Source organism: Lissotriton vulgaris, chromosome 3_2, assembly GCF_964263255.1.
Source record: "Lissotriton vulgaris chromosome 3_2, aLisVul1.2, whole genome shotgun sequence".
Taxonomy (NCBI): Eukaryota; Metazoa; Chordata; class Amphibia; order Caudata; family Salamandridae; genus Lissotriton; species Lissotriton vulgaris.
In genome coordinates this window covers 243,152,636-243,169,261 of record NC_141690.1, presented here as the reverse complement: position 1 = coordinate 243,169,261, position 16,626 = coordinate 243,152,636, and the positions used below count along the sequence as shown (strand labels likewise).

The 16,626-nt window shown below is 41.3% G+C and overlaps 1 protein-coding gene across 3 annotated transcripts in view; it reads left to right on the top strand.

The window, feature by feature from the left end:
* LOC147725600 (5-hydroxytryptamine receptor 7-like) overlaps nucleotides 1-14,541 on the top strand; it is a 228,279-nt gene extending 213,738 nt beyond the window's left edge. For all 3 annotated transcript variants that reach the window (XM_086964297.1, XM_086964296.1, XM_086964298.1), the window contains exon 3: nucleotides 11,335-14,541. In XM_086964297.1, the coding sequence (XP_086820423.1) occupies nucleotides 11,335-12,106 (772 nt within the window). In that variant the 3' untranslated portion in view covers nucleotides 12,107-14,541. The remainder of the gene's footprint in view (nucleotides 1-11,334) is intronic.
* The last annotated feature ends 2,085 nt before the right edge of the window (nucleotides 14,542-16,626 follow it).

Genomic DNA, 16,626 nt, shown 5'->3' with positions numbered 1-16,626 from the left:
AACTGATCATAGGTGGTTTGTGCTATAAGTTAAGCATGTGCGTAATGGTAGGAGTAATCCTCTGAGCGTAGTGTGGGAGAATGCGTTTCAGACATGTAGGGTTCAGAATGTATGTGTTTTTGTGAGTTACATTCCAAGAGCCTCCTTTACATTTTCTTGCTGACCTACACTTTCAAGAAATACATCAGCTACACTGTAGGTGGACAATTTGTACAATTCTCACTTCTCTGCAACCCGGACTACTTTTTTTCACCCCTACCACCTCTATGGGAGAGGTGTTGTTGGTCAAAACCTCTGTGGTAGCTGATGTGATGCCACCCCTAGACAAAATCCTGAGTCCAATCACAGACCATGATTCTGCCTGCTTAATTTTCCACTCTTGACTGATGCTAATGTTTACATACCCTTTTCCCTCCATGCCTGTCCTCTGACTGAATACCCTTATGGATTTTCATGGCTCTAACACCTAAGTCTCCACACTGTGACCCCATCCATATCTGCCATCGTCCTATCACACCGTTCTTTGCGTATTTTGCCATTGGTCATTCGGGTACATTTATGTCCAAAATATGTACCTTTCAATTTGGGGCCTCATTTCTAGGACCCACATACAGTGTATACCTTACAAGTTGGTTAGTGATTTTCAAGGAGGCCTGGGACACTGGTGCAGTTCTATGCCAGATTACAATGTTTGTCATGAAGGACACACCAGAAAAATTGATAATGAACCTTTAGCCCTAAACTGTCCACCACCATATTTGGTAATTGCTCCAAACACATGTGATGTTCCCAGTGTTGGAGCTGGCAAATACACTGCACTTGATAAGGCTCACTTCCCTGATTTCCAAATTAGATAAGTGAGTGCAGAAGTGGGTAGACCGAGGGACCGCAACACATTTTTAGCAGATACTCCATTATCACACACCTCAAAATAACATAGGGCCATATTATCAAGACAGGGCGATACATTATCGCCGCTATCATCGGCAGGAAACTGCAGCAAAAGCGGCAATAATGGGCTTGATAATATGCCCTTGTGAATTCCCATAGAAGCCCAGGTTCAGGTGTTAACCTGGGCTTCTATGGAAATTTACAAGGGCATATTATCAAGCCCATTATCGCCGCTTTAGTGGCAGTTTCCTGTCGATAAAAGCGGCAATAATGCATCGCCCTGTCTTGATAATATGGCCCATAGTTTCTCCATTTGGTTTGTTTAAAAATGGGCATTCATTACAGTTGACCATAGGAGTGAAAAAAAAGTTGTCAGGTTTGCAGAGAAGTGCTTCACGACCAGAAATATCACAATAATGATAGAGGAAAGAAATGGATAACATTTTATATAAAGTAGTGGAGACAGGCTTATGCCCTAAGTTTATATTACTCTAAGTAGATGAGTAAAATGCTTTTCTCCTTTACAAGGGTGTGGAGTCTTCCACCACTGGTGGAAGAGAGTAGAAATCAAGCAAATCTGGCTTGTCTACACCCAATCACCAGCACTGAGAGAGAGAAATTTCCATTGGTAAGGTTTTCCTAATTACAACATTTACAGCTGTGCGCTGTGCGATAAGCAGTCCACAATGACCCTGGGTAGCCAGGCCTACTATTAAGAGTTGTGGTCCTCCCACTTCTGTAATGTACTTTTTCTTGGCTTTAGTTAAAACATAATTCAACATCTTTCCTAACAGTTTCATGAAAATGTGTCATCTGGTGAATGATGTCTCGATAGATCTCATAACCCAAGCTGACATCATCAAATAAATATTATAGTATATCCATTGATGGTGATTAGAGATGCAGAACTGGGCAAAGAAAACTGTTTTTTCTGTACACTGGATGGTCCTTTTAAACTCAGAATTTATCAGAAAACAATGGTGCACATATTACATTTTGTGCATCTGCCACTTAAATTTTTTTAAATATAAAATAAAAGTTCCACTTTTAACCATGCTGCCTTGATGTTCCGTGGCTATATACAGAACTTGATTTGTTCTCTTGCAGTCTTTGATGTCCAATAGCTCCTGAGCACCAGCATGCTGTTAGGTACCATACAGTAGCAAATATCTTATCCTGTACATATAAGAAAGTCCTTGGAGAATGTACACTGATTGTAAGCTAACCTGCACAAATCCTACAGCCACTTCTGTGTATTGATAATATGTGCATCCATTGTCCCGTGTTCTTGCAGCGACTCATCAATGTTCAATCTCCAAAGTTAGTAGTAACTGATTCTATCCTGACTTAGGTACTTCTGTCTTCCTGTAATGCGTACATGAAACGCCCCTAAATTCCTCTCTTATAATAGGAACTAACCACCTGTTGGCTTCAGGTTTTGATTTAATGATGTTTTCTGAATTTTGGTTTTGTAATGTGCTGATAGGAAATGAGACCTGACATCCCCACTTAAGACTTAATATCTTGATCAGAGTCTGCTATCATTTTAAGAAACAGTAAGTCGGAGGATTGGAAGTTGCATCTACCTATAGCACCTCCCTCATAGAAAATGTGCCCATTGCCTTTTTACAGCACGTTGTTCTTTCAAAACATTGAGTTTTTAATATACACCTGCAACAATCTCAATTGAAGAATATTAGCTACCTTTATATTGTCAATGGACGTATTTATGAATACACACTGATTTACTATTCTTAACTCCACATCCCTATACCCTATACCATGTTAGTGTGTGTATATGTATTTATAAATATAAATAAATATATTACCGAATGGCGGTTACCAGTAGGTAGTTATATTTAGGACCTAGTTTCCAAAGGAAAAGCGTTTTTTAAATGCCTATAACTTTGGCACCGTTTGATGAATCTTCACAGACATTTCCAAAACAAGTGCCAAAGTAAGTTCTGCTGTGCATAGAAAGTTTCGGAGTGATCCATTAAGGGGGGGGGGGCTGAGAGAGAAAAAAGGGGCGAAAAAAAGTGCATTTTCCCAATTTAATTCCCATAGGAATGCGTTGTTGAACCTACAGCCCGAACTGCTGGAAGAAATTACACCAAATGTGGCATAAAGGTAGATGTTGTTATGCAGATTGTGCTTATTGTTATTTGGTGCAAATCCATTCAGTAGTTTTTCAGAAATTTAAGTTGAAAATTATTGTGATATTTCTGGTCGTGAAGCCTTCGTGAAAAAAGACGAGTTCATGCAGGGAAATGCACAGCTCTGCTTGGCTACCAACACCTCAACCAGGAGCCATCTTGGGACTCTGCTTCACCGAGTTTCCCCCAAAAAAGTGAAAATAAAGAAATGGGGCAGGGTAGGAATACCATTACCCCTACGCCAAGGTCTTTTTAAAAAAAAATTTTTTAGAAGGGGGCAGGCCACTGGGGATGGGGCTCCCGGGCAGAAATCAGCCCAGGAGGATGGTTGCGTTGCACCGCCCTTTAAAAAAAAATTTTTTTTGTAAAGGGGCAGGCTCCTGGGAATGGGATCCCTGGGGCCCAAAATGGTCCAGGGAAGGAGGGCCACATGACTCCCCTTCCTAAAAAATAGAAAAACAATAAAATAAATAAAAAGCAGTCAACTCGTCAGAGACCCAGCCCCCTTTCTCCACGACTCTGCAAATGGGCCTCCTGGCGCATTGCTGGTTGGGGGATGAAGCCCCTTTGGCTGCTGAGGGTCCTTAGAGGCCAACAAGACCTCTTGTTACCTCCAGTAAGCCTCACACAGTTGGATTGCTGAGAGGTGGTCGGAGGCCACGACCCCTTACTTCACCACTCTGCAAATGAGCCTCTCGTTGCACTGCTAGTGGGAGGACCCTCAATAGCCAAGGGAACTTCATCCCCCAACTAGTAGTGCGCCAGGAGAGGCATTTGCACAGTGGTTCAGAAAGGGGAAAGGGCCTCCTCCCATGTCTCGGCAATCCTGTTTTGTGGAACTTAATGGAGTTTACAGAAGGGGTAGTTGGCACCCAAGGATGTCCTTGTGGGATAACAGCCCCTCCTATTATCTCCAATATGTCCCACACAGGGGGATTGCTAAGAGGTCTTTGGAGGCCAAGCCCCCTTTTTCCACCACTCTGCAAGCACGGTTAGTGGTGCACTACTGGTTGGGGGATGCAGTCCATTTTACTCCTGAGGGACTTTGGGCACCAAGAAGCGCTCTTGTTACCTCTTGTAAGTCCTACACTGCGGAATTCCTGAGAGCTGGTTGGAGGCCCAGCCCCCTTTCTCCACCACTCTGCAAAAGCGACTACTAGTTGAAAAACCATACACATTCACTGAAAAAAACAAAGATCCCGGGGATGTTATAGTTAAGATTAACATTTAATAAACCTTAGAATTTCACTGAAAACAACAAAGGTTACTGGGACGTTGTAGTTAGGAAACGGAATAAGAAAACTTGAAAATTCATGGAAAAAAACAAAGGTTACAGGGAGGTTCTAGTTAGGCTCAGGCTTAAATCGTGCAAAGCCAGAGAAATTCAGCAGTTACAGTTAGCTGAACTAACTATAACTTGCGCCCCCGCAATGCACTGATTATGACCTCACATCACTCATGACATGGTCAGTAACATTACTGATCACATCTCAAATGGCATGACTGATGACATCATCCACAGAATCTCTGATGCACCCACTCAGACCCAATATAACCTTTCATACACCCACTCCAACTTCCACACTACCATTCTCAAAACCATTGACACACCCATACCAGTACTTACACACCCACTCACTTATTCAACATACATTCACTCATTCACACATACAGCCACTCGTACACCAATGCACTCATGAATACAGGTACTGATATATCCACTCATACACCCATACAGTCACTCACACACTGTCAGTTACCCATAAAGCTACTCACATACCTACTCACTCACTCATAGAGTCAATCACACTGCCACTTACTCACCTAAACAGTTATACACACACCCACTCACGTATTCATACAGATACTAACACATACTCACTCACCTATACAGTCACTGACACAAGCACACACTCAACCATACAGCCACTCTCACAATCACTGTCACTCATATACTCCAACACTTACCTATTCTGTTTTTTACATTGCAGTTACTCACCCATATACCACTGACACATCATTCACTCACAGACACAGTCATGCACACACTTAGTCATCCATACAGCTCCTTACAGACGCACTCGCTAACTCATCCAGCCCCTAACTCACTCATACATTCAGGGAGCCACACATCCCCTCATCCACCCACACAGACACTCATAAACCCATACAGGTACTCAGACAACCAATCAATCGCCCATACAGCCACTCACCAACCCATACAGACACCAACTGACAGATTAATATAGACATTCACACAACCTATTTACTCACCCATACATTCACTGAGACACCTAATCACTCCCTTATACTGCCAGTCACGCACCCACTGAATCATTCATACAGGCACTTATACATCCACTGATTCAGCAATACACCTTGTTACATATATTTAACACTCATAAAGTTTTTAAAAACACTCAGTCATTGGATGATGTCATCCGTGATATTAATTGAGATGTCATCAGTAATGTCATGAGTGATTTCCCTGACCATGTCATGAGTGATGTAATATGTGAGGTCATAAGCAGTGCATTGTGGGGACGCAAGTTATAGGTAGCACAGTTGTACGAGTGAAACCTGAGCCTAACTAACGTCTCTGTAACCTTTGTTTTTCAGTGAATTTCTAAGGTTTTATAAATTCCATTTCCTAAGTATAACGTCCTTGTAACTTTAGATTTTTTCAGTGAAAATATCTATATATTCACGGAAAAAGCTAAAATATATATTCCACAGGTCTCACCACAGTCCTGGAGCAGTGGTGTGCGTTATCGCCATGAGAACCGATCTAGACATGCATCCATAATTCCATCCGACAAGGAAGAGACATGCCCTCCAAAGTTGCTCTCCAAAGGTTTATTGCTCCAAAAACACCAAGTCAAGTGCACTGGAAGTGCATGCAAACCAGATGCATTTCTGTGATCTTGTCACCTTCATCACAGGTGGGTAACTGCTGCTCCCTTTTCGTGATTATGGGTATGTCGATATGGTAAATGTGTCAGCCATATTACCACATATTACCACATGGTTGCAATTAAAAATCAGTAACAATGTATGTAGATACTACATGCGGGTAATGTAGCCCACAAGTCTCCAAATATTGTACTGTAATTTCACAATATAGAATGCCAACTCACTCGAGCGTATAATTTATTTTATACATTCGACTGCAAGTCCTATTGGACCCTATACAGCAGGCTCAAATGACTAGACTGAGAGTACACATAAAGGGACCCTCCGGCGTGGCCATCGTGAGTAATCTGACCCTTGATAGCATGTTTGTAAGGAATGATTCTATTGTAACGTACGTACACCAGTATGCAATAAAAACAATATAAACACTGTGTGCCAGTAAGGATTCAATGCTTATTTTTGGCATATTCAGTGGCTAGTGTGATCCGCAATTTCCTTAGTGAGGTAATCTAGTTCCATGGTGTAAATTGCCAATTGTAATCAAACATATGGAAAGTAGAGGAAGAAATTGCATAGCCCATTATAGCAATCATCAGCCAAAGTCACCCCCCTCGTAAAAAAGCCCTCTGCAGACCCGATGGACCCCAAGAACGTTAGGCCCACTCAGCTAGCACACTTCATAGAAACCAGCAGCATCCTAGACACCTCTCAATCCGGATTCCACAGCCAGTGCAGTTGTCTAATGGGGGCCTTGGCCGATTGATATTTTGGAATTTTGAGAAGACGCAAAGCGGCTCTTTATGTTCTTACCTGCCCATGTGAGAAACAGTAGCTGAGCAGTACTATCCATCCTGTCAAAAAGAGTGTCTTGGAACACCTCAGAGCTATCATGCATAGGGACAGGCATTACCCTGTAGCAAGACACTTTTTTGTGATAGACAGGAATGAACCCTCTGTGAGGGAAGTTGACAGAGAATTGGCTCTGAGGAAGTAAGAGTCCCAATATATCTTAGAACTAAACACCATTAGATACTAGTGGGCCTGAACACTGATGAGGAGATGAGTGTATATTTGGGGAGAGATGAAGTGATTGTGAACCTTGCAATGTGCACATAATGATACCTGAATATTGACTGATTTTACTGTTCATCAGAAAATGCTTTATTTTTTATTGTTTTTAAATCGCATTTAAATATTGAGCTTATATATTTTTTCTTTTTTTCTTTTCTCACTATCCTTGTTTCCTTCTTTCTCACTTCTCTACTTCTTCACTCACTCGCTACATTACCTCTGATACAGGGCTTTGAATTAAAAGTTGCAGTTGTGGGGATTTCCCGCATGCTGGATCTTCTAATGGAGTCTGCTCCCGCGAGGACCAGATATAGTCATGGTGTCTGACACACTGGGGTGCTGAAGTTAGTCTGGATCCTGGTCACTGGGACTGGTGAGAGTATGCTTGACTCTACAGTAGCTTGGTATTTATCTTGAACTAGGAGTGCACAATACTATATATATATTTACACAGCCACTTAGGTGTTTACTCAAATCATGGATTTCGTATACCTTAGTTCCCAGGTGTTTTGTCTATTTGATGCAGGATGGCCTTGCAGATTATTATGACCATGTTAGGAGGAGTTATATATCTGGTTATCATATTGATCTGAACTTTTATATTATTTTTTTTTCTTCATTTTCAATTGTAAATGGAAATGTCCAGTATTTGTAAAGCTCAAACAATTACAGGAAGATGTACTGACGCTGGGGGCTGTCAGAAAGATTAAGCAAGCTATTGCCCAGAGTCACATGGTGCTGGGCTGATCTGCCATCAGCACCGGGGATCGAACCGTGACCCCCCAGTTCCGGAGTCAGTTGCCCAGGCGGCTGCGCCACACCTCTTCCACAATGAAATTGTATTTCATTGTATTAATTTGTCTTATGTGTGTTATTTCTGGGCACCAATTATAAGAACCTGCCCACTCGCGGCTCCACTCTTTCGGTCCTGGCAGTAGGTTGAGGGGATCGGTTTTTGACCTCCTCCTCATCCCATCTTTGATACTAACAGATCCAGATAACGAATATTTGGTCCACTGAGGCTGTATTGATTTACTTTAGTGAAATAGCATTGGTTCTGGGTCTCTAACAGGTGAGCTCTGATCCTAAACACTGACTACACAACCTCATTTTGCACCCACTGGGGCTTCGTGGGGGCACGTTGTAATGACAATGTATTCTATGACATGGAATGCGGTGTAACGATTGATTTGAACCCCTCAATATGACTGCTCTGGATGGTACCTACATTAAAATGTTCCGCCAGTTTTTGAGGCAGCCAATCTGAGCATGTGATGAACGACATAACCGGCTATGCAATTACATGCTCTAATTTCCATACAATTGATTACAATTAGAAATTTACACCATGCAACTAGATTACCTTACTCTGTATGTTGCGGATCACACTAGCCACAGTATATGTTCAAATCTGCAGTGAACCATTACTGTCACCCAATGTTTAGATTGTTTATAATGTATACTGGTGCACGTACAGTACAATAGAATTCTGCCTTACAAAGATGCTGTTAAGAGCAAGATTATCTGTTTGTATTACTCAAGATGAAACTGTTAATCTGTGAGTGGGTGCATCAGTGCCTGGGTGGTTCTGTGAGTGACTGTATGAGTCTCTGAGTGGGTCTATGACTGGGTGCATCAGTGCTTGAGTGGGTCTCTGAGTGTGTGCATGAGTCTCTATGTGGGTCTGTCAGTGGGTGCATTAGTGTCTGAGTCGGTCCGTCAGTGGGTGCATGAGTCTGAGGGGGTGTATGAGTGTCTCAGTGGGTCTATGAGTGGGTTCATGAGTTTCTGAGTGGGTGAGTAAGTGGGTGCATGAGTGACTGAGTGGGTCTGTGAGTGTGCATATTACTGTATGAGTGAGTGTGTGAATGTTTATTATTTTGTTTTTGGCAAGGTCTGCGACTCTGTCATGATTTTACAAGGGGTGCCCTGTGTCTCATGACAGCATAGCAACTCCCTGCATGTGGAAAAAAATGATTTGCAACATTTCCTAACTCATAAGGGGGCCCTCACACGCCCCTACAATGCACCCATGGGGTCGGGGTACCCCTGCCCCTTCTATAGTTTTAAATATTTATTTTCATCTCCCAGGACACGTTCCTGGTTCACAAAATGGGAGTTGCAATAGGTTATATATATATATATATATATATATATATATATATATATATATATATATATATATATATATATATATATATATATATATATATATATATATATATACATACATTATCTTCCGTCAAGGTACGTCATGGTAGAACTAAAAATAGTCTATAGCTGCCCATGTATGCTTACCTTGATGATATAGTGGTATTGATTTACTATTTCTAACTCAACATCTCTATACCGCAACAATATATATTTCTTCGAAATATGTACAGGATAGCGCTAAGAATCCTAAATCTATTGGTATCTATGTGTAATTACCATGACAATATAGTGGTAGTCGTTTTTCTGCACTCAGTATCGTCACAAGGCGACATTTTCTCACTCAATAATGTGACGTACACCCTCCAATCACTTTGCCTTCAGGAAGGCCATAAAGACAAATCTGCTTTATATTGGAAATGCTTCATAACTAAATCGGATCCTGGCACAATGACAACATCACAGATGCCTCCAGTCCTGGCTGTCAAGCTTTCGTCAATTATTCAAGCCTTTATCAGGTGGTTCTCTTATATAATAAAAATGTTGACAGCTCAGTCTCTGTTAATTTTCGCATGAGTTTTTTCAACCGCTCTAATATTATTTTTTAGCGGTGTATCTCAAATGCTGAGAACCTAACACTATGATCGCTGCAAAGTCACTAACTTGCTGTGTGTTTTAGGATCCACCTGTAAAATAATGAAAAAAAATGTAGTGATGTTTTTCTGACGTTAGTTGTGTGCTCTGTGTCCCCATTGAGGTATAAAAGCTTAATATAATGCTATAGAATTCAATGACTTCCAAGGCATGACCTCCCTTAGTCAGTCTCAGACATATCACTTAACTTTAGCACACCATTCGACGTCAAAGAAAAAAGATTACTGCTGACAGTGTCGACTGATCCTTCGCAAAGGGTGCAAGCCTCTTACTGCTTTCTACTAAAAATATGGTCGGCATTGCTTGACTTAATATGTGTGCATCTTTCATGCAAGTGCATTTAAATGTAAATGTAAATGTGGGGTATTTGTAAAGCGCACTGTTACTCTAACCGAGTGTCCTGGCGCTGCAGACCGCTGGGGAACCCGTCCTGGTTTTCCCTGTGAGATGGTCCCTTTCTGGGTATCTCCAGGGTGAAACCAGGCATCCCCAGCGTCTGTGGGGGCCCGTTGTAGAGATGAGGCAAGCTTAATGCCCAGAGTTACCGAGTGTGTTCCCTGGTTAGAGTAGGCACTGAGGCGAGAATTATCGAGTCCGTTGACCCCTGGTCCACGACCCTGCCGCGTCGGGAATTAAACCCTGGTCCCGGGTTGTTCCCTGCTTACAGGTCTGCCACCTCTAACCAGTGAGCCACACCTCTCCATTTATTGCAGGCGTTTCTGACAATTTGCTTTTTCTATACTGATAGCAGTTCCCTACATATAGGTAGCTCTCCTATATGTAACTCAGTCTACTAATTTCAAAGATAGAGCTCGCTTGAATTCATATATGTACACCAAAATTACAAAGCACGTATTCAAGACAAAATATGTGTAACTTCAGAGCTCACGCTCATATTCTGAGAAAAATGGTTGAATTCCCAAGACATATTTAAAGGTGATATTTGAAAAATAAATTTTGCTGCCTTCGGAAGATTATGTACTGATCTTATTACTTTGGTGCCAGGAGCATTGCGGCTATGGCTGCTATATATTACCTATGGAGAAATATTCTAGATTGATAACATTTTTTACATTACTGGTGGCAAACCTGCCTGATGCTCTGAAGTGCTCACTGCTGATAATCTTTCATATTTTGACCACTAATGTAATAAATGACAAGTGTACTGGTCTCTTGCAAATGCTCAATGCTGAAAATGTCATGCAAAACATATAGCAACGTGACATGGTATGTCAAATGATTTAATAAAATGTGTACGGATTAGTGTAAAAGTTTTCCTGGAGAGAGTACAAAAACATAGTGTGAAATGTTGTAGGACTTGTTCTTGAAATAATGCAACCGAGCTCTTGTGCCATGCCTGAAGTTTAAATTCCAGCAAACGAGTTGAAGAGACGAAAGTAAACAGAGAAACCTAGTACAATAATTAAACTTAAAATATGCTACAATTTTATTGTATTATTTCTGTAAATATTAACCCTCTAATAACTTGTCTTTACAGGTACCTTGGGATAACACGGCCATTGACATATCCAGCAAGACAAAATGGGAAATTGATGGCAAAGATGGTTTTCATTGTTTGGCTACTCTCCGCTTCCATTACGCTTCCGCCACTTTTTGGCTGGGCCCAAAACGTCACAGTTGAAAGAGTCTGTCTGATCAGCCAGGACTTTGGCTACACAGTCTACTCTACTGCGGTTGCATTTTACATCCCGATGACAGTCATGCTCATCATGTATCAGCGGATCTTCAAAGCAGCGAAGATAAGCGCGGCCAAGCACAAGTTCATCAACATACCTCGGCTAGTCGAGCAGGAAGGGATATACTGCTTGGAGGACAAGATCCGAGCTCACAGGAACTCCAAGAAAAGCAAGGCTGTAGAAGAATGTGCCACCTTGTCCAAGCTGCTACGCCAAGATCGGAAGAACATATCCATCTTTAAGCGTGAACAGAAGGCGGCAAGAACTCTTGGCATTATAGTTGGCGCCTTCACCTTTTGCTGGCTGCCCTTCTTCGTGTTATCCACAGCCCGGCCTTTTATCTGTGGTACTGAGCAGAGCTGTCTGCCACTGAGCCTGGAGAGGACTTTACTCTGGCTAGGCTACACCAACTCACTGATCAACCCACTCATCTACGCGTTCTTCAACCGAGATTTGCGGACTACTTTTTGGAACTTGCTGAGGTGTAAATACAGGAACATCAATAGAAGATTGTCGGCAGCAAGCATGCATGAGGCACTGAAAGTCACTGAGAGACATGAAGGGATTTTGTAAACCTTGAAATGGATCAAGACTTAATTGTGAAGTCTGGGAAAGATATTAAACAAATGTGAAAGGCCTGAAATGGCACAAGTGCTGAGTGCCTACTACCAGGGACACTGATTAATGGTGAATGTAATAGCTATTATAGCGACTTTATTTTTATATAGGGCTGATGATCAGAATTGTTTTAGGGAATGCTAATACTGTATATAGGTAAGCTATGACAGGGCTATAAGAGTTCCTTAAGAGATGCTGTGCTGAGAGAGCATGGCAGAAAAAGTGTACAAGAGATATAGAAAGAAAAAGCCAGGGGAAGAGAGAGAAAGTTGAGGGAGGGAGTGCCCTGCCCCTCAGAGTTTGCAACGGTAGGCCTTTTTATCTAAAGAATTGAAATGCAGTGTTTTCTTTGGTTTTATTCTACACAACTTCTCCTCTTCCTCACAACCTTATCTATAACCTAAAACGATTACGGGCATTTAGAGTGGAACTAAATAATCTATATGTAATGGCAACCCACAGTGCTATGATTATTGGGGATCATTTTAACTATACTAGAGCATGGGAATACTACTCAAGTCAGAAACATTTGAGGTTCAGTTTACACCAAAAGAAGGATCTTGAAAATAGCAATCTCATAGCCGAACGAAGACTCCATAGCATACCTTTCTTTTTAGGAAGCAAGAATAAAAATAGCCAAGTAGAAAGTTGAGAAAACTATCTAGCCATGACAAATTCCCCACGCCCAATAGTGAAAGGCAGCACAACATTTGAAACAGGTAATAAGATTGTGACATCAATTAAATAGTTTTGAATTGCAATGCATTAGGTGGTGGTGTAAAGAAGTCAGGTTGTGACATCAGTTAAATAGTTTTTATGGGTAGGAGTTAGATGGTGTTTCAAAGAAGGTGTAACAGGACCAACTTCATATATAACATTTAGGGCTTGTGGGCATGAATTATATTAGTTGAAGTGAAATTTGGAAACCCAGGTTTAGTTACAGCCACTGCCTGTTATGTGACAACATTTTTAAAATAAAATTCTAATTTACACCGACCTACATGTAACAGGGAAGCATCCTATATATTATTGACCCTGTACCCTGGTAAAATCAACCAGACAAATTCATGTTTTTGATATTCCATATAGATAAATGCTATTGTTGGATGGCAAGGTGTACTGCATGCGTTTAGCATTTGCGTAGTCCCTTATCTCACTGTCCACCATCCCAAAACCACTTAATAAAGGACCAGCTAGGAGTATCATCAATGCTTAACCAATGTTGACTTCCAATAGTTTTGTCTCTGATCACAGTCAGCGTATTAGAATACATGCATGCTTTTATAAGCAGAGGGATCAGTCTCCTCTGGGGCATCAGTGAAACTATGGATGCCAATATGGGACAATTAATAGCCTCTGCTCGACCCTCATGTCCACCACTTGCCAGGTGAGGTACTATTGTGTCTACTCTTACATTGAGAGGAAAAGTCACTTCTACCTATGGTGGTCAAATATATTGTTGTGATGACAACCCTGTTGAGGGCACTTGGTTTGGTTAGTTGCCTTTACGTTCCAGCTAGTTCTGGAGTCTGAGTTTCAGAGTGCAGGAAATCCTGACTGGTTGTAGTGCTCTAGATATGTAGTAAAGCCCTGGTGTTTGCTATTGCCCGATAAGACATCCCATACCCTGTTGCACCAGCTATTTTCTTTCATTAGACACAGCCATAAAACCAGTGCCTGTTGCCGACAGTACTGTCTTACTTGTTAACTTATGTTTACTTTGCAGATCAAGATTCTCCACCAGAAAAAAAGGAATAATACACTAGTTACGGACTTTGCTCCCCTCTAACAAAGATCATCAACTATTACCAAGAAACCTCATGGGTGCTGGAGGACTGCTGCTGACTTTGTTTCTGTAATGCACTTTCACGACCATTTTATGACTTTTTTAAGTAGCTCATTGAAATGAATGTGCTTCTGTCCAGCCTTCTGCTTTGCTTGCAGATGGCGCTTGAAATTGGCATGCTAGAACAGCGATTCATGGTAGGTCAATAGAGGCAACAATTAAATGGTCTTGTAACAGAAAAGTGAAAAAATACCAAGTACTCCAGAAGTGATCACTTTTCTAGATGATATTTTAGCTTGTTCACAGTCACGTGATGTGTTTTCATAATGTGTGACAATGTTATTGATAGACACTAAAGCACGCCTCGCGCACCGAGATTCAAATGCTCGAATTCACAGGTAGCTTCTGTTCAGTAGGCATTCATGCAGTGCAGTTTTTTAATCATGTACGCTTAAAACAGAATAAGATTAGCAACGCATCATTTTGAAGGGTAGTGTTGCTTTTTTCATGCCTAGCCTGAATTTGGGCTTCAACATATTTTAAACTGTGATTTGAAGTATTACAATAAAAGTTAAAAAGGAGGTGGTGTGAAGTCACAAAGTCATACCAGGTCGTTAATATTTGTATCTTATATTGTCAAAGGAATGTAACAAGGGGGGCACGCTCAACCTGGGGTGCTTCAGGTGTTGTGTGACTGAGATGGACTTACGAAGATTTTGAACGAAAACACGGGAGAGAGACAATGCTGTAACCCAAAACATTTTGGCAATGCAGGTAAAACTTACAGGGGTAGGGGCGGCTATCAAATCTGAAAATTGGTGGTGCGCAGCATGCCGTAAACTCACCGATATGTTGCCTTTCTTATCTCTCAAGGAAGAAGAGGAGGAAGGAAGGTGGTTTACTTCCAGCTTACAAATCCAAACTATCCTGAAGCACTTACAGGGGCGGCTCTTAGCTCTGAAAATCGGTGGGGCGCAGCATCTTGTAAACTCACTGATATGTTGCCTTTCTCTAGGAGGAGAAGGAGGAGGAAGAAAGGTGGTTTACTTCTTACGAATCCAACCTGTCCCAGGATTGGTTGGAGCAGGCTAACCCAGAGCTCATTTTGAGGCTTAGGGCCTGTGCCTGCAAGCCCTCGGATGTTTTACAGCACTGGGATTGCAGGATTTGAATTGCGCATGACAGATTGGCTGTCTTTAGACAGCAGGCCAATTTGTCATGCGCTTTGAACAGCCTCCTGCAATACGCATAAATCTGTCTGCCCCAAATACGCAGGAATCTGTCTGCCCGCCCCTACCATCACGCTTGAGCTAGCGCAGCCAGCGACACTTAGAATAATGAAATGGTAGTGGACATTTTATTATTCTTTGTGTACCTGCTGCACTTGCAGCTGAAAGGTGACCCTATGTAGGAGACGCCACTGTAGAGAGGTCAAAAACAAGATCCTGAATTTCGCAGTCTCCGTTTGCTGAGGTATGTGCGATGCTGCAAAGCTCCTGGCTTTACAATTTCACATGGACTCGCCTAATTTTACGAATAACTAGGTTGTTCTGACTTTGCCACCATCACTGCAAAAGTGAAGCCATTGAAACCCTTTTCTGCACTTACAACACCAAAAAATGAACTAGATTAGCAGATTTCACACGTGTTAAAGTTACAAGCAAGCAAAATGGTGTCGGTGCTATTTGAGCTGGCATTGCAGATGTTTAAGTCGTAGTTTTGTACCACAAACATCTGCAATGCCTTTTTATACTCAGTTCCTCTTTTAAACTTATACCATCTTCAACAGGCAAAACTAGTACATAGGTGTTTCCAAGTACCCTAAACAACCCTATGTCTTCTGAGGCATTGAAAGTGAAAAATATGCATAATTGCATTCATCTTAATTCTATGCCTGATGATTTTCTAGGCTGGAGAAAATCCCTCTATAAAGCATTAGGACGACAAGAGGCCCCAAGAAAAAAACGCTGTTGTATGTCCATGAAGTTAGTGAAACATTCAAAATACATAGATCTGTTTAAAAATCCTAACCATCGTAATAAATATCATCCTGGTTCTCACCCATCATCATCCCTAGCCCCAATCCTCTCCTTACGTAATAGCTGCTCTTCCCACAGCTTGTAACACTTTCCCTTCTCTACCTCTCTCCTGTCCTTTCCCACATACTATATATCGTTTTAACTCTTATTTCACTCAATCTTCATCCCTACCTATCCAAACACTGTAAAATCACAATTGAGTATACTTTATTTAGACAATGTTCTGACCATATCTTCCTCTCTTCCCCTCAATCTCACTACTTTATCCAAACGTGTCAAAAATTGAGTTAATAATTTGAAGGAGTCAATCCCTACCAATTTAATAATAAACACAATCTGGTTAAGCCAAAACACGTCTGTCAGAGAATCTCTGCTCAACCTCTGGTAGCTGTGGCACAAATAGTAGGCAATCTCCAGAAAAATATGTGTTAAATTCAAGCAGTAACAATTAAATTTTTTTTTAACAATAACATTTCTAAACTCACTTAACGAAAATAGAGAAAATGTAATCAGAAAAAGACACAACGATTATTAAAATTGGATAATAAGATGAACCAAGCCAATCCAAAAAAGCTTTATTCGACGTGTTAAGTCATAAAAGCACAAAATATACATTCAAAACAAATCACAAAACATCTAAAAGCAATTCA